We start from the raw sequence: 27,850 nt of genomic DNA, 5'->3' as shown, positions 1-27,850 counted from the left end.
TTTCTGCGCCCGTTTCAGCTTTTAAAGGCAGACCGTCCGCCCCCATGGACCAGACGGTCCGCAGGTCATTTTAGATCACCCACAGAGCCAAAAACGGTTCTGTTCGAGCTTATCCGAGATAACGGCGGACCGTCCGCCCCCCAAGGGCGGACCGTCCGCAGGTCTATTTCCAGCAGAAATGTACCTCGGTAAAACGGTCATAACTCCTAGCTCCGATGTCCAAATTAGGTGATTTTGGACTCTATGGAAAGCTAATTCAGAGGGCTACACAACCCAACTAAATACTTGATCCAAAACACAATGGATCAAAGCAGTATTCCACTCCAAGAGACCACCTAATTTCCGGAGAAAACCGAAAAACCTTTCTTGCTTCCCAAAGTTGATCAACATCAACTCCAACTCTTTTTCCTTTGCAAATGTTCCAACACAACCACGTGAACAACACTATGTGCATGTGTGTTAGCATTTCACAATCATTTTCAAAGGACTTTCACTTGATCTCACCACGCCACTCGATCCTAGCAACATCGTAATGTTAGATCGCTCAAGTGGCACTAGATGACCGATATGCAAACAAGTTTGCCCCTCTTGATAGTACGGCCATCTATCCTAAATCCGGTCATGCACTTCTCTACACAACCTTTGACCGGTGAAATGAAATGCCCTACAAGTCATACCTTTGCCTTGCGCATTCCATTTCATCTTCCCAAATGTTGATGCCACACAAGCACCAAACTCCATCAAGCCTTTTGATCATCATCATGAGTCAACACTTGGCTTGATCTTTCTTAAATGATATGATCCACTCCATATCATCACATGACCTCTTTGGTCCATCGATCTTGACCTTGCTCGCTCTTCACCGTTGCCTTGGTCCATCGGCGCCAAATCTTGCCCAAGCTTCACCGCCTCGCGGTCCCTCGCTTCAAAGCCTTGACTTGCCCTTCTCCATTGCAACCGGTCCATCAAGCCAAGCCTTGTCTTGATCTTCTCCACTTTAGTCACATAACTCCATGTCATGTCTCATATGCAATGAGCTCCTCGATCACAATATATGAGCATAGCATCAACCTTTAGCCATTTCTCCTCCATGGCACACGTTGCTCATACTAGTGTCTTTGTGTGGACTAATCTCCTGTGTATCTCAACATAAATACTTATTAGTCCACCTAAGTTGTCACTCAATTACCAAAACCAAACAAGGGCCTTTCAATCTCCCCCTTTTTGGTAATTGATGACAACTCTACAAAGATATGGAAATTAAGCATATTCCAAGCTAGCACTTCACACATGTGTAAATAGCTAACTTGGTTTGGATTTTATGTTTCTTATCCACCAATAAGACCACTTGTGAAAGATTGGATAAGCACCATAAAAATCCAACTTGGTAGTGATAACTCCCCCTACATATGTGCTCAAGAGATTTGGTTTTAAACTCACACACATGCATAAATATGAAATTTGTGGGATTGTTATCACTACTAAGTGATGCTAAGGTATATAGGGTAAACCTTTGAAGCGTGATACCAATTTGAATTGCATCCTTGAAGTTCAGTCCTTTAAATCATGAAAATATTTCTGAGTGTTATTTTTTAATAGATTAGCTTTTCCATGAAGTTTGACCACCAGTTCATGACTAGAACAGAAGTTAAAAATGAATCTTGTTAGATTGATGTTGGTTTTGTTTATTTTCTCAGAATTAATTCTGTGTAGATAAAATCATGAAAAATTCATAGTAGCTAAGTCATCCCTGTGTCGACCTCCTGTTAAATTTTCAACTTCTTTATTGCTCTGGTTTGACCTGTATAATTCAATCTTGTTTTAAGAGTTGTCTGAATGAATGAATTGTTCGGATTAAATGGATGCATGAAAAGAAATGATTTTTACAGATTAGATTGCTCTCTGTACCTTCTGTTTAGAATAATTTTTGCTGAAATTGTTGTTGTTTATGTACTGAGTTATTTAATTATTAGCAAGCCATGACCTGCATGTTATAGGAATCAACTACTGCTTGTTTGTGCAGTTAGTGAACTTCTTTTGTGCCGTTGATCATGATGCCCTGGGTAGTTAGAAATGTAGTTAACTACTCTATAAACGATTGCCCATGTGATATGATTGTTTGCTACTTGTTAGACTACAACTTTATCGTGAAGGAAAAATAATAGCATCTATATTGTTGAGCAACTCAGAACTGTGCATTCATACATATGCATTGCTGCATTTCATTTAGGTACGATAGATGAACCACGTGAGGGATGTGACATTGAAGCCGAGCCAGAAGACGGTGAATGGTGGACACATCTAGAAGATGGATGGATGGATCCCGATGTGCATGACCGAAGGCAGATGCTCGCCAAGCGAGTATCATCTAACTAACACTGACTTAGTGTTAATCCCAGGCAAGCCCCGGTGCACATCCTATATTTCAAATTTATGACACCTATATATGTTTCTATTACTTGTGCATTAGGTTTAGGAATTGTTTGGAACTCTAGTTGCATGATCCCTAGGTTCCCTGGAGTTATACTAGTATGTATAGGACGATAGAAATGCTATGCGTAATAAGATCTCGGTAGAAGTCGAGTGATTCCTGGTCACTCGCGAGATATAGGATATCTCGTTATTTTGAGTATATGGAATATTGGAATAGGTTGGATAAGGAAAAGAAAATGGAGACCGGGCGGGGAAAGGCTAGCCCCGTCTGTGTCGGTTAAGGACCGTTCGTTGTCTGGCCCTGTGATCGAGTTTGAATTGTACTAACCGCATGCCGGGAGTAGGAGGTAGTCGAAACCGGTAAGCTGAGTACTGCCTTGTTTCGAAAGTACAGAACTTCATCACCACCCCTTAGGGCGAGTCGGGTAGTCGCGGAGAATTGGGATGCATATGTTTACTTTTGGTGGTCTCTCGTTGAGCCCGGCTGACTATATGTAGGTGGGGCGGTTCTGTAGTTCGAGGCGGGGAGGGGAATGGTTGGTTTGTATTGTCCGACGGGGCAAATACGTGCCGTGTTGGTTAGGTCCACCTTGCAAGGTTAAATCGGATCGATCCGCCGTACGTCGCATCTCGGATATGAGCACCTTGATCACAGCACCACATCGTAGTGATGCTATATGGAATTTAAATGGTGGTTAGAAATTAATTATCTTGATTTAATATTTCAATGTTTGCTATGGTTGCTTAGAAGATGCAAATACTAGTTGATGGTTTAAGCATATGGAAATTTGGAGCTAAAATATTGAATTTAAGGATCTACCCTTAGATGCTTTTCTGCAAATAAATCCACCAGCCAGAAGGCTTTGCATGTCTAGATATGTGGGCTAAGTTATACCCACTGGTCGGGTAAGTCTTGCTGAGTATTAGTATACTCAGGGTTTGTTGTTTACCCTGTTTCAGGTATAGAAGCTAACCAAGATTCGCATCAGTGGGCTCGATGTGACGTCCTCACGTCATCGTAGTTATCGTTTTACTTCATTTTATTTCAGTTGATTTCTAATGAAAATCTTCCTCATGTTAGAATCTCTCTACCGCTGCTGTTATCTATTATATGAACTTTAATTTGTAAAAGTCATTTTGTGAATACCTTAATATTGTTTACTATTTTGTAAAATTGTATCATGCTGGTACCGTCTGCGCTCGCCGTCGCGCGAGACTTCTGGTGTGTTTCGATCGGCCTGTGGGTTGAAAACAGGCGGTCAGGTTACACTTAATTAAGCTAATGTGACTGATGCGTTCAAATGATAGCCATTACGCTTAATTAAGCCGTTTAACTTGGCGGTTCTGTGACACATATACAGTAAATGAACAACAGGCAATAGTTTCGACAGATGTAGACAGAGTTCTTTGGTTCTACTGCTTTATGCACTCTACATGCCTTGAGCGTATCCTATAACCTGAGTGCCTAAACATAAGGCAATGAATTATTACTACAACACGCATGTAAGCAAGTCTTCCTTAGAATACGGGCAACAGGTAATAAATCGTACTTTGCCGATGTAAGCCATTGTACCAACAAGTTCCTTCCCAGAAGCCATCAGTCTTCATTAGAATACGTGCAACCTACTGGCACCACCAAAGGCAATTAACAGACCAAAATAGAAGCATATTTAAAGGCATGAAAATAAATTATGCAGTCACACATACACAAACAATAACTAACACTAGCTAAAAGCATGATTGTTGATTAGTATCATTACAACCAAGGAATACCACACAAACCTGCAAAAGCAAAACAACATTGTCTCCTTCGTAGGTCGGTAGGTGCAAGCACGAACATAAACAGCAAAACAATTCAGGAAACCCCACTGCTGTTCAAGTAACCATTCCCACCACAGAGCTTTCGGCATTCTTCAATTGCATCCTGCATCGTAACAGATAGGTCTCCCCATTACAAGAATTAATTGTCAAAGTCCTTTGTTATATATACTGTCTAGACCATCAGAACAAGCAAGCTTGACCATCATACCAGAATTTACACTCTTGAGAAATGGAGTGGAGCTTCAGGAAATACAGGTCAGTCGATAGAAAAATTGTATCGAGTGACAGTCTGAGAGAACACGCGGTCCCAACTTATGAACTACTAATACCTAAGAAAATGAAGTGCTAAAAGCAACAATTGCCCATTTGGTAGTGTGAGAATTTCTACAGACTACTTTTACAATATTTGGGAACAATCAATGTCAACTCAACTCACTTCAATATTATAGACATGGGAACCAGAGAGGGCCAATGAATATACCCAATAACGTACAACCATTAAACCATTAATAAGTGGAACAGCTAAAAGCATTACTGAAATTAAACCTAATTATGAGTACCGCTGTTACAGATGTTGTCACAGCCTTCAAACCAGCAGTAGTCCTCCCCCGCCCCCCTCCCGCGTCGTCACCTCCCAGAGGCGACCTGGGCCGCGCCCCACCCTCCTCCACCGCCACCACCCCTACCGACCTCCTATCCACCTCACTGCCGCTGGAGCAGGGCACCGCAAGCCGGTGTCTGCTGGGAATGCGGCTAGGGCTTCCCTCAATGCCTAGGAGGCTCCCGCCCTGGTCAACATCGCACCCGCGTCGGGCATTCAGGCGGCGGCCAGGGATTGCAGATCCAGCCCCCCGAGGCCGGATATACGTTGTGCGACGGCGGCGGTCCTTCCCTGTTACAACGCCTGGGCTGTTTGGCGTATTTTGAATTTTAGATATGTATTTTTTTATAATTAATTCATATCTACATTTTATTTGGTTCAATTATAGTGAAATTTTTATGGTGGTCCAATAATTAAATGATCGAGCTGTAGTAAAAATTTTATGCTCATTAGATCATTTATGCTTGAGTTATAGATTTAGGAGTTTAATTCCAAGCTATACCACACTCTTCAATTTGTCAAGAATAAATAATACAATGACCATGAAAATTTTACAGTAATTTAAGAATGTACTAATTATTAGCTCATCATAAAAATTTCACCATAATCGGACCAAGTAATATGTAGATATGAATTAATTACAAAAAATTATATATTTAAAAATAAAAATATATTTCTGTTAAATTATAACATATAATATATGCAATGCATAGAAATACTCTTGTGGAGTCCCACTTGTGATTTTTTTTATTTACTATGATTTTTCAAAACTTCATCCGAAATAAATATAAAAGAAAAAGAGGGAAAACACAAAGAGAACCACCCATAGGGGTTATATATATCCGGTTTTGCGAGTTCGAGGAGGAAAAATATCCAGTTTTCGAGGGGGGCTCCTATGCATCTTGTGGAAGATAGATAAGCTATCTATCTTTAAAGCTCATTTGGCCCAATTAGCTGCTGCAAATATGTTTAACATTTTGATAGCATTAACTCAACATTTGTTATAAACAGATTCAACATTTGATTTCAAATTGTTGGAACTGTAAAGAGAAAATGTTGAAATTGGAAGCGCGAAATATTGAAAATAATAAATTAAAATGTTGAAAGCGCTTCTTCTCCGACGAGCAATCTTCTTCTCCGGCGAGCTCGGCGCGCAGCGGCGGCACGGGCGAGCGGGCGGCGGTGGCTGGCGAGCATGGCGCGCGGCGGCGGCACTGGCGGGCGGAGGCGGGCGCGAGCTCAGCGCGCGGAGCCGCGGAGGTGCGTGCGGGCAGCGGTGGCCGTGCCCACGCGGAGCAGCGGTGGCGGCAAGTTAGGCGCGACGTGCGGGACAGGAGGGCGGCGGGGCAGGGAGCGCCAGCGGCGGTGAGGTGCGCGGGCCGCATGGGATGGCGGCGAGGGTAGGGAGGGAGCGCGCAAGTGAGAGAGGGTGAGAGTTAGGGTTTGGTTGTGTCAATCCAACGGTTGCAAAAGGGTTGCACGAATCTCAAACACTGGAAGATGTGGAAGAAAAAATATACCGGAAGATATATAGGATGGGCGGTTTTCGAGTTCAAAATGAAAAGTAAATTCAACCCATAGTTAAGAGAGATAAATAGAACTCTTTTTTGTTCCGATAAATAATGAGGGCGGGCGGGCGGGCCACGTTTCAGATGCAGCCCAACTAGTATGTGGTCTCCAACGAACCGTTTCGGCCCAGCCCACGATACCACGCATGTCAGGCGTCGAATGGGCTTCCGTTGCTGGGGGCGTGCGTCTTGTTACCCCACCTGGCAGTTGCCGAGACCCCCAACAACAACAACAAGTTGTCTCCCTCTCCATAGGGCGTATCGGCCGCCACTAACTGCAACCCCCACCGCCGCCGCTAGGGTTTAGAAGGGAGAGGATCACCGCCGATGTCGACGCCTGCGAGGCGCGGCTCCTTCCGCCGCGGGCCCCCACCCCCCGGCACCGGCTACGTGCGCCGCGGCCCCCCCGCCGACGCCGCCAAGACCCGCGGTCCCGCCGCGCCGGTGCCCCTGCGCAAGCCCGTCTTCACCACCATCGACCAGCTGCGCCCCCAGACGCACGGCCACACCCTCACCGCCCGCGTCCTCTCCGCCCGCACCGTCCTCGAGAAGCACTCCCCGCACCTCGGACGCACCCGCGTCGCCGAGTGCCTCGTCGGAGACCACACCGGCACCATCCTCGTCACAGCGCGCAACGACCAGAGTACGTACTATTCCTTCCTTGATCCATCAACTGCTTTGTCTCTACTGGGATGGGATTCCATCTGGTACCATTGCAGATCTGGGCACCACCAGCACCGTCACCATGCTATACTTGTCACCTGCATTGCATAGATCTAGATATGTCCAATTTCCTGCCTTGTTCGATTCCTCCTATATATATATATATATATATATATATGTTCCTTTTTCGTATCACGCCGTTGTTATATTGCGCTCCTGTTACATGACCCGTTCGCACTCCAAGCTTTTAAGTGCTCGATAATAGGCTATGTAGCCTCTGCTACTTGTTCACCCATGTATAGCCGGCCCCTGCTACAGTGCTACTTGTTCACCCATATATGCAATTTTTGTTATGTTAATATTGATCGTACAGGCTTCATTGTGTTCAATTGTGGATGACTAACACACATGTAATCTGTCACATGGTGTATTCTTTAGTGGCCATGCAGAAGCAACCAGCCCACCAAACATGCATGCTATTTGACCTTTTTGTGCACCAACAACATTTTGTCCGTTATACCTTGCTAGCTCAAGTCCGCGTAATACTTGCATCATTTCAATTCAACCTCTCATTTCACATGATGAACCCTTTCGTATGTAAATGTGTTACGCAATAGTTTTGTGATATTCATCACTGTTGGTTGGTTACAATGTGACTTGCGACTGACCTACCCTTGCTTTATTTCCTTTTTTTGTGGGGACAGTTGACCTTGTGAAGCCGGATACGACAGTCATCTTCCGCAACGCCAAGATTGACATGTTCAAGGGGACCATGAGGCTGGCAGTCGACAAGTGGGGGAGGATTGAGGTGACTGACGCTGCTGATTTCAAGGTGAAGGAAGACAACAACATGTCGCTGGTGGAGTACGAGCTGGTGGACGTGGCGGAGGAAGAGGATTGAAAAGAGTCATATGACCCTCTGTTGAATGAATTTGGGCTGTGGACATAGATTTCAGTAAGGCGGCCGTAGCAGTAGGCTCCTTTTAGTTATCCTGGCGATTGGAACTTGTTAGCTTTAAGATATGTTGAAGAAGCAGGATAATTATGTACAGCAGCGGCGGCAAGCACAGCTGCAGCAGGTGGTCTGTCTGGCTGTTGCTTTCCGAGGCGTGGTCTGGTCTATCTTAATGCTGTTCTCTCATTGGGTGTTTGTGATTCAGTTTCCGTTTTGACGTCTGCTTTAAGTTTATGCCTTTGTGATATGATGAAGATGGGTGATGATAATGGATGTTGTGATGTTTTGATATGTTGACGTGTTGCTCTTACTAGCATCATCAATCTGCATGTGCGTTGCAATAGCTAATTTGCCTTGTTTTCTGGCTCGTTTGTTATTGGTTGGTTGCCCTTATGATGTCCTTGCAGAGAGGACTGTAGGGAGCATTGATTGCTTGATCCTGATGAACACCAGCCTGTGTGATGCCAACACGAACAGAGGGAATGATCTGCAATCCATGCATCATCTTATAGTACTACATGTCTACATCTATTTGGCTTGGCTTGCTGAGACTGATCTCTCTCTACACAGATTCTTTGGAGTGACCAGGATGGAACTGCCAGAGGCTGGCTACTTCCAGCTGGCAGCCGCAGCAAACCATCTTTCTGTTCCGAGCTCCGGCAGATCCCATACCTCCCTGGCGGAAACCAAAGGATATAGCTATGAGATGGCAATGGTAACTGCCCTCACCTTAATCGCTATTCCTCTCGCTTACTACACTGGGGAGCTCGTTTCAGGAAAGCAAGAGATGGCTTCTGATGCGATTCCATACATATAGCAACACACATTTCTAATAAGATATCACTAATCCTATCTATCCCATCATCAACCTCACAATACGGTTTGTCACTTTGTGGTACAAATGGCCATAAGGGTCATTCAAATTCAGCTATATATTAACTCTAGTACATTTGGATACACATGACTCCGATAAAAACTAGCCGCCCCTTCATGTCTGAGTCTGATGAAGCTGTGACTCCAAATCACGGCCCTCTCTTTGCTCAGTCTAGCTATAGAGTTCTCTAATAGAATCCATCATCACATTCGCAAAATGTTGGTTTGTCCTCTCTGTAGGATGGACAGCATCCCAGTATAAGTACCTGCTGGGATCTCCACATGTTCTTCGCCCTCGGCATGTTTGCCCAACTTCAATTACCCCTGATCCACAGCACCCTCTTGATACTTCTGTTAGGCCTGCCATTCCAAAAACACAAGCAATCAGATAGCTAGGCCATAAAAATATTACTTCTTGTGGCTGCTAGAAAGGGAAATGATGCATACCGAAGGTCTTAGGATCCACTGTTGCGTCATGTATAGCTGTATACGTATCTATGTATGAGGTTCTAATCTGGCGCTGATAATTTATAAAACTCAACAGTTGAACTAGCTTCGAGTTGAACGAAGTTGCAAGCTGATTTAATGTCTCGACACATCTGTCCGATCCTGTGCCGACCAAAGTTCGGGCAATTGGCAAGCAACCCATTGGGGGCAGTCCAACAAAAACAAATCTCCTTCCTCCAAGCATTATCATAGCCTGAGACGTATGGTAAATATGCGCTACAAATTATGTTGGATTATATTATATGCCAGGTGCTTGTTTGAAAAGGGAGATGCGTACCTGGGTGTAATTTGCAACACGTGCTATCAGGTGATTCTCGTACATTTCCATACTAATTGCATTCGATCGATTTGATGCAAGATAGACAGAAAGCATATCATTTGTACCAGAGCTTATCACAAAGGTAGCCCTGTTAATAAGTCGCTCTGCTCTTCTTGGTCCAAGCAATGTTCGGATGAGTAGTTTGTAACGGAAAAGGTTGTGCAGTTGTGCAGAGAATGACACCACATTCTGTAGGTAGGAAGCTTGTCTGGTTAGTAGTTCAGAACCTCAAAGTAACCTTGTCCACACCACTATGTATAACATGAACATCTAAGAAAATCTGCTCTATTGCCTCATCTACTGTATCTATGTGACTGTAATAAGTAGTAACACTTGAATAACCCGATTTGATTTTGATCTTCATCAATTCTATCATAGCTTTACCAGTGAAAAGAATGAATCGATTATTTTTGTTTTAATCAAGTAACACACTTGGTTGGCATTTATAAATCTGTTAAGGTGGATCTTATTGCATTTGCACTGTATTATGATGACATACTATTCTGTTGGCAGTGCTGTCGTCGTATCCAGAACCTCCCGATGCGAAGCTTACACCCCTCCTGAGCTGGGCCAGCCTCAGGCTTGGGTCGAAGAAGCCTGGAATAGTTCTCGCTATACCTAGCTTCTCGGCTGCATGACATCAAAGCTCTCAGTTAAGTATTCTTAAAAGTAGGCCTTGGAACTAGGACAATACGTTTTTTTTTCCTGTATTCTTCTTTGTTTGTTCAGGCAGAGCATATATCCCCTGAGCATCGTATATTAATTATCCAGAGGAGGGACGTGAATGCATGATTTTGTTGTACCACTATGCATATCTACTCGAGTCCATGTTGTGAATCAAAAGAAATAGTACGTATCGTAGGCAAGAGCAGATGCAGAGAATGAATATGCATTTTGTTACCCAACATATCTGTGGCTAACCGGCCATTGGTGAATCGGCCAGTGGGCCTGCGCCCGTAGAAGTTCAAGCCGTAGGGCAAGAAATTTGCCCTGGCTGTGGTGGGCAGGTGGTTGTTGTTTCCAGGGTCCACTGTTGAGTCCCCAAGTACAAGAAGAGTGGTGCAACCCATAGTGCGGTTGATCATTCCGGGTGGTGCCGGCGCAGGAGAGTCCTCTGGTGGCACAACCAGCCGCGGCGGTTCTGGTTCTGGCTCCGGCTCCGGCTCCTGCTTCGGTGGTGCCGGATCCTGCATAAGTGGTGCTGTTGGTCGTCGATGTGGCGATCCCCGTCGCCGTGGCGGCGGAGGCGATGGCCCCGGCGCCTGTGGTGGAGTTTGCTCATCTGCTGGTGGTGGCTCGGGAGATTGTGGTGATGTTGCTGGGGCATCTGCTGGTGGTGGTGCTGTTCTTGCGCAGTGCAACTCCCCAATAAGCAAGGCCACTAGGACCAGCAGTTGAAAACCCCTCATGGCTTGCATTGGGTTTTGTGGGAGGGGGGAGAATCCAGCGGGTTTGTGCAGCACTAGCTCTAAGCAGCAACATGAAATCCCGTGTATATATGCAAAATGAATGAGAAAAACGCGGTGCCCTGTGAAAGCCATGAGGTGTAACAAATAAAGGTGATTTGGTACCTGTTAGGTGGGAGCTGGTTGCTCTGGGCTACTTTGTGTGAGCTTGCATTGGCTGCGAGCTAGCTAGCTGTGTTCCTTTACCTTGAGGCTTGATGAGCTGAAAAAGGAAAAACAGAAATAATGCATATGATCTTGTGGACGGAGAAACTGTGAAATAGGCTAAATTTGTCCGTCTGTGTAGTAGCGACGAACGAGTCAGCTTTGGGTGGGAGTTGGTCTTGCAAGTTTTTGGAGATGAGATGAGGGTTCTCAGGCTGAATTAAATGGCACTGCACTTGAGTTAACAGATTAGCCATGGGGCTAATAGCTTGAGCCTAGCCCATTAGGTGGGTATCTGATCCGCTGATTCAATAGTGTTCTGTGAGTGAGAATAAGTTGAAAGCAGACAAGTGGAACAGAGGACTGTAGCGAGTGTTTTCAACTGTGATAGATGATGTCGAACTGGTGAATGGGAATGCTGTCTGTTTTGGTTTTTTGGAAGGAATGATAAGGTTTTTCTGATAAGTCTGTACTAGTAATCTTCTTGCAAAATCCCAAACAAAAATGCATTTAATAATAAGGAAAAAGTCCATTTTACTACCCTGTACTATGAGGAAAGTCCGGATAACCCCTTGAAGAATATTACCGTTCACTTACCCCCCCCCCCACTGTTTTGCAAATCGGTGCACTATTCACCTTTAATCCCCCCTCTAATCTGGTTTTGCTGACTGGATGGCTGTTTTGCTGATTGCTATGCGATTGCTATGCACACGTGGCTGGTCCAACGTGACAGACATGTTTGGGCTCACTTAACCCCCTCCCGATTCCTCCCGGCCCCAGTTGCCAGAACCTCCTCTCCTTCTGCCGCCGCCGATGCCCGTCGAGTCCTCCTCTTCCTCCTCTCGTCCGACACTGCTCTCGGCTGTGACGGCGGATCGATCAAGGGCCCGATTGCAGGAGGGAAGAGTTGAACGGCGCCTATAGTGTAAACCAGGTGCGATCCCCCCACCCCCACCTGTTGAGTATGCCTTTTTTGTGAGAATCGTGATCTTGAGTCGGCTAGGGTTGGGGTATTTCCTTTCGTTTTTGGCGGAATCGATCATAGTGTGAAATTGAGGGCTTTGATGTGGATTATTTCGGTCAGAAAGGGATGCCTTGCGTTCTTTAGATTGGAATGGGTTATGATGATTACAGATAAGCTTGTATATTGTCTGATGATGAAAACGTTGAAAGGAAGTGCCTCTTCTTGAATCTTTATTCTGAATTTTTTTCATTTTTGACAACTGCTAGGGGAATGGATGGGGAAGGGGATTCCAGAGATCCTACAGAAATTCTTCCAGTTCGGTTTCACTGTGGAGGGCAATTTGACTTCGTTGATGATGATCTCAAGTATGTTGGTGGGGGAGTGTACATGTCATACTTGGATAGGGACAAGTTATCTGTGCCAGAATTGAGAAGCTTCTTGGGTGATCATGTGGACTTATCTGAACAAGACAAGGTTGAGTTTCACTGGTTGTTCCCAGGATCAGATCTAGGACTTGGGTTAAGGAGGATAGCAGATGATAAAAACATGTCTGTACATGGCAGACTGCATTTCAGAGGGTGGAGTGGCTGAGGTATATGTAGAGTTGTTCAGGTCTGATGGAGCTCAGCAAGTAAGGATTTAGAGAACTCTTGAGAATACTAGAAGGGATGTTGAGAAGTTGAGAGGATTCTACACTTCACCCAACAAATTGACATTTTGCAATCCTTCTGATGATCCATGTTATTAGCACGATAAAATGTTGAAACGTTGGAGAGCAGATTTCGTCTTGTAAACATTTAAACAAACATTTAAATGTAGTGACAAATAATATAGGAAAATATCAATATAAATAATTAATTCACACAATATACTAAGTTTAATACCAAACAACTAGTTAAATATCAAACAACCAATGTAGGTTCACATAATAATAGTTCCAAAATAACATGTCCATAACCAAAGCAATCAAGCAAACAACAAAATAAAATAGTAGAATGACAAGTCCACAAGCACAAGTGCATAAACAAGCAAATCAAATCCACAACCACAAGCACAATAATAAGCACACAAGCATTATTCAATCTCCCATCTATGATGTCTCAAAAACCATCATCTAATTCATAAAGACTGATATCATCATTCCTTTCCTCTTCACCATTGCCACCATTGTTTGTTGCTTCATCGTCATCCATATCAAGGTCATCAAGCACAAAATCATCATCATTCTCATTTTCTTCACCCACATCAGCATCATCTTCATCTTCATCTTGAACAATTCTTGACACATGACTACCATGAGCTCGCCTAGGAAAATTACGTCCTTGAAGTTGTGTAGATGCACCAGCGGCTTGATCAACATGGTCCCATGTGAAAAGAGGATCACCCCCAATAGGTGCTGAATTAGCAAATGGATCAACCCACTCATTGTCCCAATCAAAATCTTCAAGAACTAAAGGATCAAAGTTCTTTCCTTCTTCACGCATTTTTTGGAACCTAGCGGCCATCCTTTCTTTTGCCGGTTGATCTTGAGCTACTATTGCTTCCTGCTCTAGATGATTCTATTACTTCCACAGTATCTTCCTCTCCATCTCCCTCTTCTAAGTCATCATAAACGGGTCTGTCCTTCTTTCCTGCATACAAAGCTGGCTTCATCTCTTTCTGGATTTCAGGTGTGGTTTTGGGACACACAAGAATTTCTGTGCTTCCACCAGCAAGATGCTGCTTGACCCTAATGATCCCCCCTTTAATCTTTCTTGGACAAAGAACGCATTGGATCAAATCTCGCTTGCTAGGTTCAACATAATAGGCGTACTTCCATCATGGGTCACTAGATTTTGGCCTTCTTCTTGGATCTTTTAACGGATCGTATCCATCATTCTGAGAACTCTCTGCAGATGCATTAGCTCGTCCAACATCGCCACTACTTGCCATCTAGACAGCACACAACAGCAGCATTCTCATTAATTAAGAACTATGCAAGAGTCAAATACAATCGGAGTCAAATACAACTAAATCCATTCTCACTAATGGTATATGAGCCCTCAGCCCTAAACAAATTCTGATTAAAGACAACATCCTCTTGTGTAAGCAATGAGGAATTGAGGATAACAATGTTTCTTTCAAGAATGGTTATGTAAATCAAGTGGCCACAGGCAAATCACACTGCTAAGTAGCTCAAATTAACCTGGATCTGGATAAGCAGAGCATATAAATTACAGAGGGGTGGTATAGAATGAGAAATGCTTACCTAGTCTGGTCGACAGCAGCGTTCCGCGGTCCGCGTAACGTCTTGGCACCGGCGTGGCGGCGTCAAGGAGCTGGAGCAGCTGCTGGAGGCGCGGAGGCGGCGTTGGCGGCAGGCGCAGCGCACTGGCAACCGTGTTCCGCGCGGCAGGCGCAGTGGCAGCGCCCTGGTACCGAGCCACCGACGTTCCGCGCAGCGCGCACGCGCACTGCCTCGGCGTTCCGCGCAGGAGCGCCCTGGCACTGGCACGGCACGGCGCGGCGGCGTTACGCGCAGGCGCAGCGGGAGGCCAATGGAGGAGGCGACGGCTCGCCGGCGCGGAGAAGAAGGGAGGCGGGGCACGGGGACAGAGAGGAAGGAGGCGGCGTGGCCGGCAGACAGAGTCACGGGAGGGACTCGATCCAGATCTGAATCGGAATAGGATGGGGCGACTGGGAGGGGCTGATGGGCACCTAAAACGTCCATGCAGTGGCGTTTAAACGAATTTCACGAGGTAAAACGCCAAAATGAATAAAAGGAACGTTTAAACGCCATAAAACGTCGTTTTATGTGATTTTGTCAAAACCGTTCGAGCGTTTCACAATCTTATGGCGTTTCATCGTGTAAACGTCGTGAAGACGACGTTTTCACGATGTTTTAATAACATGGCTGATGATGATGAAACTGACGATGAAGATTATGCAGTGTCGGACGAGAGGAGGAAGAGGACTCGACGGGTGGCGGCGGCGGCAGAAGGAGAGGAGGTTCTGGCAACTGGGGCCGGGAGGAATCGGGAGGGGGTTAAGTGAGCCCAAACATGTCTGCCACGTTGGACCAGCCACGTGTGCACAACAATCAGCAAAACAGCCATCTAGTCAGCAAAATCAGATTAGAGTGGGGATTAAAGGTGAATAGTGCACCGGTTTGCAAAACAGTGGGGGTAAGTGAAAGGTAATATTCTTTAGGGGGTTATCCGGACTTTCCTCATAGTACATGGTAGTAAAATGGATTTTTTTCTAATAATAATAATGATCTAATTTAATTGTGGGGAAAATGGAAGGAATGCTGGAGAAGCAACAGCCCAATCGATCTACTATCAGGATAGACATGTACTTCCAGCAAGGCAGCAAGCAAGCAGTCAAGACTGAACTGAAGAGTCTCCATTTTATTACAGGACGGGAAAGGCAGCTGCTGCTGCAGCCAGCACCGCAGGAGCCGCCTAGGAGGCCTTGCCCCGCCCGTCTCCTCCTCCCTCCGCCATCACATCATCACAGGCCCAGCAGCAGCCATGGCCGCGCAGCAGCAGCAGCAGCAGGAGCTGCGCTACCTCTCCGGGCTGGGCAACACCTTCTCGTCGGAGGCGGTGCCGGGGTCTCTCCCCGTCGGCCAGAACAGCCCGCTGGTGTGCCCGCGGGGCCTCTACGCCGAGCAGCTCTCCGGCACCTCCTTCACCACCCCGCGGGCCCAGAACCTGCGCACGTACGCCGCCCCCTTCTCCTTCCCGTCCTTTCTGCAGCAATCTCATCGCTTGCTCCATCAGATTCATTCAACCAACCATGTCCATGTGCTGCAGGTGGCTCTACCGGATCAAGCCATCGGTGACCCACGAGCCCTTCCACCCCCGCAGCCCCGCCCACGCCCGCCTCGTCGGGGAGTTCGACCGCTCCACCGCCGCCGCCACGCCCACGCAGCTGCGCTGGAGGCCGCCCGAGGTGCCCCTGGACCCGCCCCTCGACTTCATCGACGGCCTCTACACCGTCTGCGGCGCCGGGAGCTCCTTCCTCCGGCACGGATACGCCGTCCACATGTTTGTTTTCTTCTACTTCTTCTATTCTATACTATACTGGGTGGCGAATTAATTTTGAGAGATTTCACAACCACCACTGGCTCCTCCACTCCTCATATCATGTACTACTTGCTCTACTCTACTCCAGGTACGCTGCTAGCAAGTCCATGGACGGATGCGCCTTCTGCAACGCGGATGGTGATTTCCTCATTGTTCCCCAGCAAGGAAGTAAGTCGTCGTCCTCTGATCACCTTTCCTCTGCTCTCTCTGACAGGCATAGGCTCACCGCTCACCTAACGGCTTAATAACTTTGTTTTTCTTTTTCAAAATGCATTCGCATATTCTTTTGTTTTGTCATCAGACCCAATTAACAATCACCACCATAGGTCCATAGCAATTAGGGTAGCAATTAACGATCACATGCATGCTTCTGTTGTTCCCCCCAAAACAAACCAAAATAGATGATGTTTGCGTCCCTTCAATTTTCGCTGCAATCTTGGGATGACGCATGCCTTCTCTATGGAAAGTTGGAAACACAACACTTTTTTTTATATAAAAAAGCACACAACACATGCTCACTCTCTTCTTTTGCTACCAAGCCCAGGGTTGTTGATCACAACCGAATGTGGAAAGATGCTAGTTTCACCTGGCGAAATTGTTGTGATTCCTCAAGGCTTCCGCTTTGCCATCGACTTGCCTGATGGCCCCTCACGAGGCTATGTTTCTGAGATTTTCGGCACCCACTTTCAGCTCCCTGATCTTGGCCCAATCGGTAATACTACCACATGCCCTTTTCGGCTTCCCTTTTCCAATTGTATTGGAATCAGAATCTAATTATATCTCTCTGCAGGTGCCAATGGTTTGGCTTCACCAAGGGATTTCCTTTCCCCCACAGCATGGTTCGAGCAGGTCCACCGCCCTGGATACACAATAGTGCACAAGTATGGTGGTGAACTATTCACTGCCACGCAGGATTTTTCTCCGTTCAATGTGGTTGCATGGCATGGGAATTATGTCCCATACAAGGTAGCCAATTGTAGCAGTGCTGGTGTCTCTTGAGTGAGTCCTTTTTTTTTCTCTCACTTTTACAGTGACTTTATTTTGTTTTTTCCTTTCCATTCAGTATGATTTGAGTAGGTTCTGCCCATTTAATACGGTCCTATTTGATCATGGTGATCCTTCAGTCAACACAGGTAACTGAATTTCCTTTAGTTGCATAATTCATTCCTGGCTGCATCTTGAGGCCTACTGCTAACCATGTGTGAGGGTCTGCTTGTTGATTTGATTTGCAGTCCTTACTGCGCCAACTGATAAGCCTGGCGTCGCATTACTTGACTTTGTAATATTCCCACCAAGGTGGTTGGTTGCTGAAAATACGTTCCGTCCTCCATACTACCATCGCAACTGCATGAGTGAGTTCATGGGCCTGATTTATGGGATATACGAGGTAACATGCATCTGGATGGATCAATGACATACTCTTAACCAGCTGTTATGTTATGCTCAAGGATGATACACAATGCAATGAGCTGGTCTTGTATATGCAGGCCAAGGCTGATGGTTTTCTCCCCGGAGGTGCTAGCCTTCACAGCTGCATGACACCACATGGACCAGACACCAAGACATACGAAGCGACGATCAGCCGTGCTGATGCCAATGAGCCATTCAGGCTCAGCGGTACGTTGGCGTTCATGTTCGAGTCTTCGCTCATCCCTCGTGTGTGCAGGTGGGCTCTTGATTCGCCGTGCCGAGACCTTGATTACTACCAATGCTGGATTGGATTGAAGTCGCACTTCTCACATGACACTGGAGCCACAGCGAGCGAGCCTGCTGCAAGTGCGGATGAGAAAGATTAGCTAGCCAGCCAGCCAGCTTATACTATCCCGTAGTCGTGTTGTGTAAAAGGCAGAATAATCTGTATGTAATAATAAGATGCAGTCTGTAGAATAGAATATAACAGAAGCAAGCAGTTAGCATCTGCAGGTAGGTAGGTAGGTAGGTAGATTGCACATAAGAATGATTGATGTTTTATGTCTGATGAAGTAAGCAAGGAAGCAAGCATTGGGTCGTTTGGTGTTTTAATCTGTGGTGCCATGTTGATTGAGAAAAGGGTTCAGAGGCAATGTGGAGCGCGACTTGCATTGTGAGAGGAAAAGTTGTGGCATGGATGGAAATGGAATAATGTGATATTTTAGCGGTCGGTTTCACAAGCTTAGTAGCTTATGTAAGTAGGGAGGGTAGGTGTATTGATTGATTATCTGCTGATTGCTGATTGACAACCTCTGCTAAGCGCTGCTCTAATAAACTTACAACTGTATATACTAGAGTATATATTGCTGTAAGCAACACGCACGATCGATCCTACATTGTTATTGTTGCAAGTTGTGAAGCGAGTTTACGATTTCAGCAGCAGGCAGGCCTCTGGGACTGATTGGGTTGGATTGGACGGCACTGCACTTGCACAGCACGGCGTCAGAGAGTTACGCGTCGTCCTTGGAATGCAATGCGACCAGTTACCAGCTGTCGCATCTAATTTTGCTGCTGATGCATGTATGAATGGATGGATAACTGAAGAGACAGATAGATAGCTCTGGAGACATGGCATGGCATGGAATCCAACCAAATCAACCACCTGACCTGAATTAAGGATGGATGGAACTCGCATGCTCCCTCTACTCTCTTGATCAATAAAATAAAAAAAATGCTCCCTCTGCTCTCATCATCCTCCATGGAAAGGAAGGAAGGAAGAGAGGGAAGCTGAGCCTGAGCCAGCAAGAGGCGGGGCAACAACAACTGGACAAGGCACAGGGGAAGGGGCGGACGCCAGCCGCCATTCCAATGCAGCCTAGAGAGAGAGAGAGTACTAGTCTAGAGCGCTTGCTGGCCACTGACACATGGTACCCCACATGTCCACTAGCCGTCTGACATGTGAGCCTCCCAGTGGGCGTGGGACCCGCATGTCATTGGGCGGAAGAGATGAGGACGGGAGGATGGAGATGGACCCGCCCCCCAATCATATCGCTGTCGCTATCCCTCCCCCTCGCCCAAAAAAAATAATATTTATTTACCTTCACTTGATGACAGGGATAATAAATAAATCAACAAATTTATTTAATATAAATCTAATGGGATTTCTTGTGCTGGCCTCAACCTCAACTCGACGGCAATGGCTTGTTGATTGAGAAGTTGCGCCGCCGCAGCCGCTTCCTCTTCTTCATCTTCTTCTTCTTATAAATATATACACATATATATAAAAGCGAGGGAGGGAGGGAGGGAGCGAGGAGCAGGACGACGAGGGAAGGAGAGAAGAGACTGCAAGATTTCGCCCGCCTCTCGCAGTCGTCCCCCTTGCAAGTTCCAACCCCCCACAGCATCTGGAGGCCCTCGTTAGGGTTTCCACCCGCACCCGCACCGGAGGTGAGTTGCAAGTTCTTTGATTTGATTTCATCTGCCATGCCACCCTGATCGCCATCGTGTCGCGCGGGACAGCTGCTTCCACGGATTAAGATTAATTTTAATTCCTCCTCCTCATCCCCACCCTCTTGTGATTACTACCACTAGCCACCTACCCTCCTGTGCACTAGTGTATTCCCCGCCCCCAAATTTTTTTTCCTACTTGCTTCCGATTCCTCCAGTACAGAGGCTTCGCTAGGTCTTCTGTAAGATAAGATTCATCTTATGAGCTGGATTGCTTTGCTTCCTCCTCCAGTATCAGCGTCGGCTTCTCTCGGGGTCAAACTTCGTTGCTTATAGGATACGATAGTATTACCTTACACGGTTTGACTTATCCACCGCTCCACGGATGTATGCTTGCCTTGCCTCCTTGGTCCACCGGACCAAATTCTCCGTCCTATTAGATTGCAACTGCGATTGCTCAACTTCGTGGCCATAACTCAATTGCTGCTTATTACCTCCCTCTGTTTGCTCTGCAGGTACCCCTCCAATGCTGCTGTGATGGACCATCCTTTCAACCCGCCAGGTCGGTGCATTCCGCAAAAGATCATCCTTCCCGCCTCCATCTTCTGCTGCTAATCTACCACATATTCTTTTTCTATCAGGTCCTGCCGTGCCCCCTGCCTCCAAGCCCAGGCAGATGGCTGCAAGTAACAACCCTTGGAGGATCCTTCAACCACCGCTGCTCAATGCACACGCTGGCTTGGGCGATGCAAGCCTCTTCTCAACCTCGCTGCCGCTTCTTCCTCACGAGAAATGTATGTGTGCCGCTTCCCATGCATCTTCTTAATGCACTTGCATACTACATGCTCATACGCTTTACTATCTGCTGGCTGTTGAAATTTAGTAGCTTTCCTGTCTCAACATTTGTGTCTGGATGTCTTAGAGATAATAATGCAAAGGGGTAAGAGGGTCCAAATGATTGTTTGCAGAGTCCAAATGTCCAATATGCAGCCTCATGCTGCCCCCATTTGTTGTGATGCGTCAGAAACCTAATAAATCTAATCTTTTAATTAATGCATATATGTTTCCCTCCCATATCCTGACCACGTCTCCTGCCCTTTTTCCTTTCAGTGAACTTTCCTGATTCTGCACATGGTACCCCGTCAATGGATGACACTTCTGCCAAAATGAAAGTGCTTGATGATGACCCAGAAGAGAAGGACTACAAGTTTGATTTTGATCTTCGCCAGATAGATGACTTGCTGCCTGACGAAGATGAGTTTTTCGCTGGGATCACAGATGAGATCGAACCAGTTGGGAAGACAAATAACACGGAGGAGTTGGAAGAGTTTGATGTATTTGGCAGCGGAGGGGGCATGGAGCTGGACTTGGATCCTCTGGAGAGTGTCACGGCTAGTTTTGCGAATTCAAGTATTGCTGATGGGGCTAGAGGCAATGGGATCAGCCCTTATGGTGTCCCAAGCGCTGCCGGGACTGTGGCTGGGGAGCATCCGTATGGAGAACACCCTTCCAGAACATTGTTTGTAAGGAACATCAATAGCAATGTTGAAGACTCTGAACTGCGCTCTCTTTTTGAGGTATTAAAATACCTCAATGGTTCTAGATGCTCCATGACTTATGTTGTATATGCTAACCCCGTGTCATTTATCATTCATGCCATGTCTCCCATACTGAATCTTCACACTTATGTTGTATGGGCCTGATGATGTTTATTATTGCGATTTCAGCAATATGGGGATATCAGAACCCTCTACACTGCAACAAAGCACAGGGGTTTTGTAATGATATCTTATTTTGATATCCGGTCGGCACGCAATGCAATGCGTGCGTTGCAGAACAAGCCTCTGAGGAGGAGAAAGCTGGACATCCATTTTTCCATCCCAAAGGTACTTCTTGGAATGTTTTTTTTTATTTTGCAAAACCACCAACAAAAGTACCTCTTCGCATGATTGTTTTTGTGTTTTGCAAAACAACCAACGAAAGTACTCGGAATGATTGTTGTGTTGATTTTTGCAGGAGAATCCATCTGACAAAGATTTAAACCAAGGAACTCTTGTTATATTTAACTTGGACCCGTCAGTTTCTAATGAAGAGGTTCGCCAGATTTTCGGGGTATATGGTGAAGTAAAAGAGGTTAGGATGCCACTTGAAGTATTATTTCCCTTCATTCTGCTTCCAATCTTCTTTCTGTATTCAAGTCAATGGTGCTCTGGTTTCTGTTTGCAGATAAGAGAGACACCAAACAAAAAGCATCATAAGTTTATAGAGTTCTATGATGTAAGAGCAGCAGAGGCTGCTCTTCGATCACTTAATAAAAGTGAGATAGCTGGAAAAAGAATCAAGTTGGAACCAAGTCGTCCTGGTGGAACACGTAGAAAGTATGATTTTGAGTTTCTTTTCCATTTGTTTATATGTCTCTTCAATATCATTAAAATTTTCTGTGTTTCTTGAAACCACATACTCGTGATGATACTTTGGAGGCTTAAAGTTACTTCCGATAATTTTACAAACCACATACTCGTGATGATACTTTGGAGGTTTAAAGTTACTTCCGATGATTTTACAACTCTGGTCTCATGTTCAGTTTATTTGAGTAATTCATTTTCAATTTGACAGTTTCTATAATTCTTTCCACTGAATCATTTTACACTGAATGGTACATTCTGTAAAATGTAGATATGCATGTCTCTCTCAAAGAGATCTTCGTTGAGTTTTAGGCAGCCTATGCTTGTACTTATTTTTCATACATGTGGTACTCATTACTTACTTCACGGAATGTTTCTGGTGTACTCTACTGATCCATGAGGTTTTCTTGTTATCTTCTGATTTAGCTTGATGCAGCAGCTTGGTCATGATTTGGACCAAGAGGAGCCCAGAAGCTATAGACATCCTCATGTTGGTTCACCTATTGCTAACTCTCCTCCAGGTACCTCTGTTGGAGCTTTGCTGTTTCATGTATTTTGCAATCACTCACTTGTTTGTAAAAGTTTTATTTATCCTTGTGTGGCAGGGGTATGGGCTCACTATAGTAGTCCAACAGATAACAACATGTTGCAGGCTTTCAACAGGTCTCCAACCGGAAATGGAATGAGTCCAATCGGAATGCCTTCGCTAATGTCAAATGCTGTGAAGATTGCACCTATTGGGAAGGATAGCAATCGGTCTAAATATGATCAAATATTCTCAAATGGCAACCAGTCCCTGGGAACTGCATTTCAGCACTCCCACTCATACCAGGATCGCAACAGTGAACATTTGAATTCTAGTCCTGGGACTTTATCTGGGCCCCAATTTCTCTGGGGTAGTCCGAAGCCCTATTCAGAAACCTCTCAATCCCCTGTTTGGCGTCCACCAGCAATTGGGTCTGCATTGTCATCTAATAGCCGCTCTCAGGGGCTAGGCTTCTTGCACAGCAGCCGTCAGGCTTCGTTATTTGGGTCTTCAGATCAGCACCACCACCATCATCATGTTGGTTCTGCCCCTTCAGGTGCTCCATTTGAGAGCCATTTTGGCTTCTTACCTGAATCGCCAGAGACATCTTTTATGAAGCAAGTCAGGTTTGGGAACATGGGAAATATTGGTACTGGCAGAAACGGGGCAGGCCTCATGCTGAACTTGGCTGGCCGTGCTTCTTTGAGTTCTGTTTCTTCTCTGAGTGGAAGTCTGACAGATAATAGTTCTAGTAACTTCAGACCGATGCTGTCACCAAGATTGGGACATGCATTCTACAGTAACCCCACATACCAAGGTCCTGGCTCTTTCGGACTTGACAGCTCAATTGATCGTGCCCGTAACCGCCGAGTTGACAGCAGTGCGCTCCAAGCCGATAGCAAGAGGCAGTACCAGCTTGATTTGGAGAAGATTAGCAAAGGCGATGATACTAGGACGACATTGATGATTAAAAACATTCCCAACAAGTATGCAGTTTCGAATCGCATTTTCATTTGGAATATTTGCTAGCTGGTTGTGTTATTCAGTTTTTTTTAACTCCTGAATCCAACAGATATACATCTAAGATGCTTTTGGCTGCGATTGATGAACTTCACAAAGGGACTTATGACTTCTTCTATCTGCCTATTGATTTTAAGGTACTGGACGTCATGTTCATTTGCGCTGCTGATTTACACGGGTATATTTTGACAGCCAGCAACTATTTTTTAAATTACTTTATGTTGTGCCTATGCAGAACAAATGCAATGTTGGATATGCATTCATTAACATGATATCACCAACACACATTATATCATTCTATCAGGTGTGCCTTGTTTCTCGGCCCTTCTCCTCTGTTTATGAATGTTAATACCAGAGTTAAGATATTGTTCCATGTGTAGCTTAGTGAATCCAGATTACCAGTAGAGTGGATCTTGAAAGATATCTTGCCTTTAATCTGCAGGCATTTAATGGGAAGAAATGGGAGAAGTTCAACAGTGAGAAAGTAGCCTCCTTGGCTTATGCTAGAATCCAAGGACGGACTGCGCTGATATCACATTTTCAGAATTCAAGCTTGATGAATGAGGATAAGAGGTGCCGGCCCATTCTTTTTCATCCCAATGGTCTGGAATCTGGAAATCAGGTAAACAGCCAGCTCTGGCATTTTGTTGTTGAAGATAATTGCATGCTGTTGAAAGTAGATCTAGTGTTATTAATACCACGAATGAAACCCAGGAAGCATTTCCTATCAATGGCATATGCATCCACATGCCTGTGGAAGATGGGACAGGTGATTCACTTGACGATGAAGATGACGTGAAGACAGGAGAGAGCTCCATGCATATGGCCGGGAGCTTGTGATGATAACCAAAAAAAATCTAACTGTCTAGAGTGAAGGTATCGACCCCCAAATTGTATAAAGAAAGAGGTGGATTTTGTGCCGTGGTGTGGCATGGGATATCTAGTGGTTTTTGTGGCAACTGATGTCGCCCCCCAGAAGCTGAAAGTCTGGAAGCGAGCTTGAAGTTGGAGCTGGGAGCTTGCTAATGATTAGGCCCGCCCGCACCCCTGTGTACAGATAGATGTGATTGGATCCATGCTTGCTCGCTTGCTTTTGGTTGTCGTGCTGTAAGGAGACATTTGGACAAACTGTACAGTGAAAACTTTGTGTTGATCGGTTCTGATTAGCTCGCTTCGAAAATGTGCCGTACCAAAATGTGGGCAAGTGGTTTGGTTAAAGGCCAGAAAAGTAGCCTACCTGTCCAAGTGCTTTTTAAAATTTGTCGAGGTTTTAGCAAGAAAAATTGGTATACCCATATTTTGGTATGCCACCATATTTTAGTATCCAACCAAGAAGATCCTTGGTTCAGCAACTATGTATGTTGTATTTATGTTGGCACCTCGTATGCGACCGACCGTGCTATGTTGTATCAGATCAGAGAGAGGAATTTGAGTGCATTTCGGAATTCGGAGGCGAGTGCTACTTTCCTTCTTTGCTGGGATGGTTCCCGATACATCATCCATCATAATACATTGCTAAATTCTAAATAGAGAGACCTCAAAGAGAGAGTCTTTAAACTTTCCTAAAATTGAAATTCTGATCCCACCATATTTTTCAAAGAGGAAAGTTGTCATGTTCTTATAAAAGGTAAATTCTAAATAGAGAGAGAGAGAGAGAGAGAGAGAGAGAGAGAGAGAGAGTTCTTAAACTTTCTTAGAATGGAAATTATGATCCCACCATATTTTTCAAAAAGGAAAGTTGTCATATTCTTAAAAATAATTTTACAGACCAGTGTTTTGTACTCTGAAAATTTTAGAAAAATAACTTCGTAGTAAATTAATGTTAGGAAAAGGAACATTTTGTCACCTATGCCTTTATCTACTTCTCGTGAAAGTTAAGAAAAAAAATAATTTGTCAATAATATATATGATATGAAATAACTTGTAACTAATTTGTATGGCAGAGGAAGTATGATTTGTGTTTGAAAGAGCAACTTCACCACTTTGATTTGATTAAAAGATACTAAACTAAAAGTGAGATATTGTTTTGAAGCTCCGGACATATAGTGGCATAGTTGAATTTTGATTTGATGGCATGAATGTTACATTTGACTGATGTCTCCTTCTGCATATTATTTATTTATATATTGCTTTAATTAAGGAAACAAAACACTACTATTGTTATGTATATGGTAGTAACAAATAAAATTCCAAGGCAGCAGGCGTCGGGCAATCAATTCTTCCCCTTGGCCGCCGCCGCCGCCGCCGGAGGAGGAGGACACGGCTTGTCCGGCGTCACGGCCGCCCAGAACTCTTTGTCCTGCTCCAGCCGAGCCATGTGCTCCGGCGTCAGCACCAGCTCCGCGTCGATGCTGCCGCCGCCCTCCCTCCCAGGGTACAGCGACGCCTTGCCGTCGAACTTGTTGGCCCTGCCGCTGCGCGCCGCCAGCGGCTTGCCCCACCCGAAGTCGCAGCCGTACATGTCGAACCGCGGCGAGCTCCCCATCATCACGCCGCTGGGGTCGAAGTAGCGCAGCGTGTAGACGATGGGCTTGGCCGTCCACGCCGCCACGCGCGCCCGGATGTCCGCGTCCGTGTGCGCCGCCACCGCGCGCCCCACCGCCGCCGCCGCCCACCCGTGGCCGCGCTCCAGCAGCTCCCCCGCGCGCACCGCCTCCGTCGAGATGGCGTAGATGGTGTTGCCGAAGTACTCGGGCGGCAGCTGCGGCCGGAGCCGCGCGCGGTTGTTGATGGCGGCGCGGCACACGGTGGGCTGCTCCGGCGCCAGGCGCCGCGCCCGGGTCACGCAGCGCCACACCAGCGAGCTCAGCGCCTGGAACCTGGTGACGGCGGCCGCGCCGGCCGCGTCCCCGGCCGCCAGGAGCTCCTGCCGCGCCCGCTCCTTGAGCGCCGCCAGGGACTCGGCGGAGAAGTGGAGCATGCGCTCGCGCAACGGCGGCGGGGACAGCCTCTCGATGAGCCCCGTGAGGTCGGGGTACGGGAGCACGACGGCTCCGGAGCCGTCGGGCGACCAGCGCTCCAGCAGCGGCGGCGGCAACTGGTTCTGGTTCTGGTTGTCGGCGCCGGAGCCTGAGGAGAGGCGCGCGCGCGCGCTCCCCGCCCAGACGTTGAGGAAGTCCCAGAAGGCAGTGCCGTCGGAGAGCGCGTGGTTGTAGACGAAGGCGACGAAGACGCCGTCGGCGAGGTCGGTGACCTGGACGACGAAGAGGGGAAGGTGGTGGCCGTCGTGGTTGACGGCGCCGTCGAGGGGGAACAGGGACTGGACGAGGCGCGGGACGTCGGCGTCGGGAGGGATGGCGTCGGCGATGGCGACGCCGTCGGCCACGGCGTGGATGATGTCGACGCCCTGGCCGTGGCAGTCGATGTAGACGGAGCAGCCGGCGGGGTGCTGCTCCTGCTCCGTGACGAAGCGGCCGGCGACGGGGTAGTAGGCGACGAGCGCGTCGGCGAGCGCGGCCTGGAGGTGGTCGAGGAGGCGGGCGGTGGAGAAGGGCGGCGGCGCGTAGAGGAGGCCCTTCTGGATGTAGTCGGTGGAGAGCATGGAGATGTCCCAGGTGGTGAGGGGGATGCGCTCGCGCGGGCGGGGCGGCGGCTTGACGGTGCGACGGGACAGCACGCGCACCAAGGTTGCCGCCATTGCTTGCTTGGTTGCCGCCGGCGCAAGCAGCAGACCTGCCGATTTATAGGAGGAGGAGCTTGTGGTTGGTGGCGGCGGCCGGCGGCCGGCGGCCTTGCCTAGTGCGTACCTAGGACCCGGCTATAGGAGTCAGTCGCCAGCGATTAGTCAGCAGATCACTACTGCTTCCTCCTCGTTTGCCACCAAATCTCCTTTCCTTTTTGTACCAACAGTAAATAATTCACGCCTAATCCCCCATCATCCTTGAGACAGGAAATCAATTAATATCTTTGAAATTGGCACCAAATTAATATAATAATAACTCCAGATAGCTAGCTAAGAATTTGGTAAAGCAGCCGTCAAATAATAATAATAATAATAATAATAATAATAATAATAATCTCTACTCCCACCATTCCAAACTACAGTTTGTTATAGCTTTTTAGGGAATATATCTGGTGGAAACTAAATCTTCATAAAAACTCGTGCAAATTATGACAAAAAATCATCTAAATTCACGAAAAAAAATCACACATGTAGAT

At 46.4% G+C, this 27,850-nt stretch overlaps 5 protein-coding genes across 6 annotated transcripts; 3 read left to right on the top strand and 2 right to left on the bottom strand.

Annotated features, from left to right (window-relative positions):
• The first annotated feature begins 6,640 nt into the window (after positions 1 to 6,640).
• LOC120702317 (uncharacterized protein At4g28440-like) lies at positions 6,641 to 8,338 on the top strand. The gene is made up of 2 exons (XM_039986044.1): positions 6,641 to 7,066; positions 7,791 to 8,338. Exons 1-2 carry the CDS (start codon positions 6,751 to 6,753, stop codon positions 7,985 to 7,987), a joined length of 513 nt encoding a protein of 170 aa, XP_039841978.1. The 5' UTR covers positions 6,641 to 6,750; the 3' UTR covers positions 7,988 to 8,338.
• A 515-nt stretch (positions 8,339 to 8,853) lies between these two features.
• LOC120702316 (GDSL esterase/lipase At5g45950-like) lies at positions 8,854 to 11,295 on the bottom strand. The gene is made up of 5 exons (XM_039986043.1): positions 10,642 to 11,295; positions 10,240 to 10,370; positions 9,699 to 9,929; positions 9,362 to 9,614; positions 8,854 to 9,274 (listed from the first exon to the last, which is right to left on the bottom strand). The coding sequence occupies exons 1-5, from the start codon at positions 11,279 to 11,281 to the stop codon at positions 9,087 to 9,089; spliced, it is 1,443 nt and encodes a 480-aa protein (XP_039841977.1). The 5' UTR covers positions 11,282 to 11,295; the 3' UTR covers positions 8,854 to 9,086.
• A 4,388-nt stretch (positions 11,296 to 15,683) lies between these two features.
• Positions 15,684 to 18,465, top strand: LOC120702315 (homogentisate 1,2-dioxygenase-like). Its single transcript, XM_039986042.1, has 8 exons — positions 15,684 to 16,017; positions 16,112 to 16,345; positions 16,473 to 16,552; positions 16,929 to 17,096; positions 17,175 to 17,350; positions 17,448 to 17,517; positions 17,617 to 17,771; positions 17,872 to 18,465. Exons 1-8 carry the CDS (start codon positions 15,827 to 15,829, stop codon positions 18,178 to 18,180), a joined length of 1,383 nt encoding a protein of 460 aa, XP_039841976.1. The 5' UTR covers positions 15,684 to 15,826; the 3' UTR covers positions 18,181 to 18,465.
• Positions 18,466 to 19,412: 947 nt separating this feature from the next.
• On the top strand, positions 19,413 to 24,872 carry LOC120702314 (protein MEI2-like 2). 2 transcript variants are annotated; one of them, XM_039986041.1, is made up of 13 exons: positions 19,413 to 19,741; positions 20,257 to 20,303; positions 20,383 to 20,535; positions 20,852 to 21,318; positions 21,469 to 21,627; positions 21,758 to 21,874; positions 21,968 to 22,119; positions 22,573 to 22,667; positions 22,752 to 23,658; positions 23,745 to 23,829; positions 23,928 to 23,996; positions 24,135 to 24,314; positions 24,407 to 24,872. In XM_039986041.1, exons 2-13 carry the CDS (start codon positions 20,279 to 20,281, stop codon positions 24,530 to 24,532), a joined length of 2,535 nt encoding a protein of 844 aa, XP_039841975.1. In that variant the 5' UTR covers positions 19,413 to 19,741; positions 20,257 to 20,278; the 3' UTR covers positions 24,533 to 24,872. The 2 variants fall into 2 exon arrangements, with proteins under 2 accessions (XP_039841975.1, XP_039841974.1); XM_039986040.1 differs by having other exon boundaries at positions 19,433 to 19,741; positions 22,573 to 23,658.
• Positions 24,873 to 25,735: 863 nt separating this feature from the next.
• On the bottom strand, positions 25,736 to 27,478 carry LOC120702313 (uncharacterized acetyltransferase At3g50280-like). Its single transcript, XM_039986039.1, has one exon. The coding sequence runs from the start codon at positions 27,327 to 27,329 to the stop codon at positions 25,905 to 25,907; it is 1,425 nt and encodes a 474-aa protein (XP_039841973.1). The 5' UTR covers positions 27,330 to 27,478; the 3' UTR covers positions 25,736 to 25,904.
• Positions 27,479 to 27,850: the final 372 nt, after the last annotated feature.

This window comes from Panicum virgatum, chromosome 4K, assembly GCF_016808335.1.
Source record: "Panicum virgatum strain AP13 chromosome 4K, P.virgatum_v5, whole genome shotgun sequence".
Classification (NCBI taxonomy): Eukaryota; Viridiplantae; Streptophyta; class Magnoliopsida; order Poales; family Poaceae; genus Panicum; species Panicum virgatum.
This window is presented reverse-complemented; position numbering and strand designations above follow the sequence as displayed.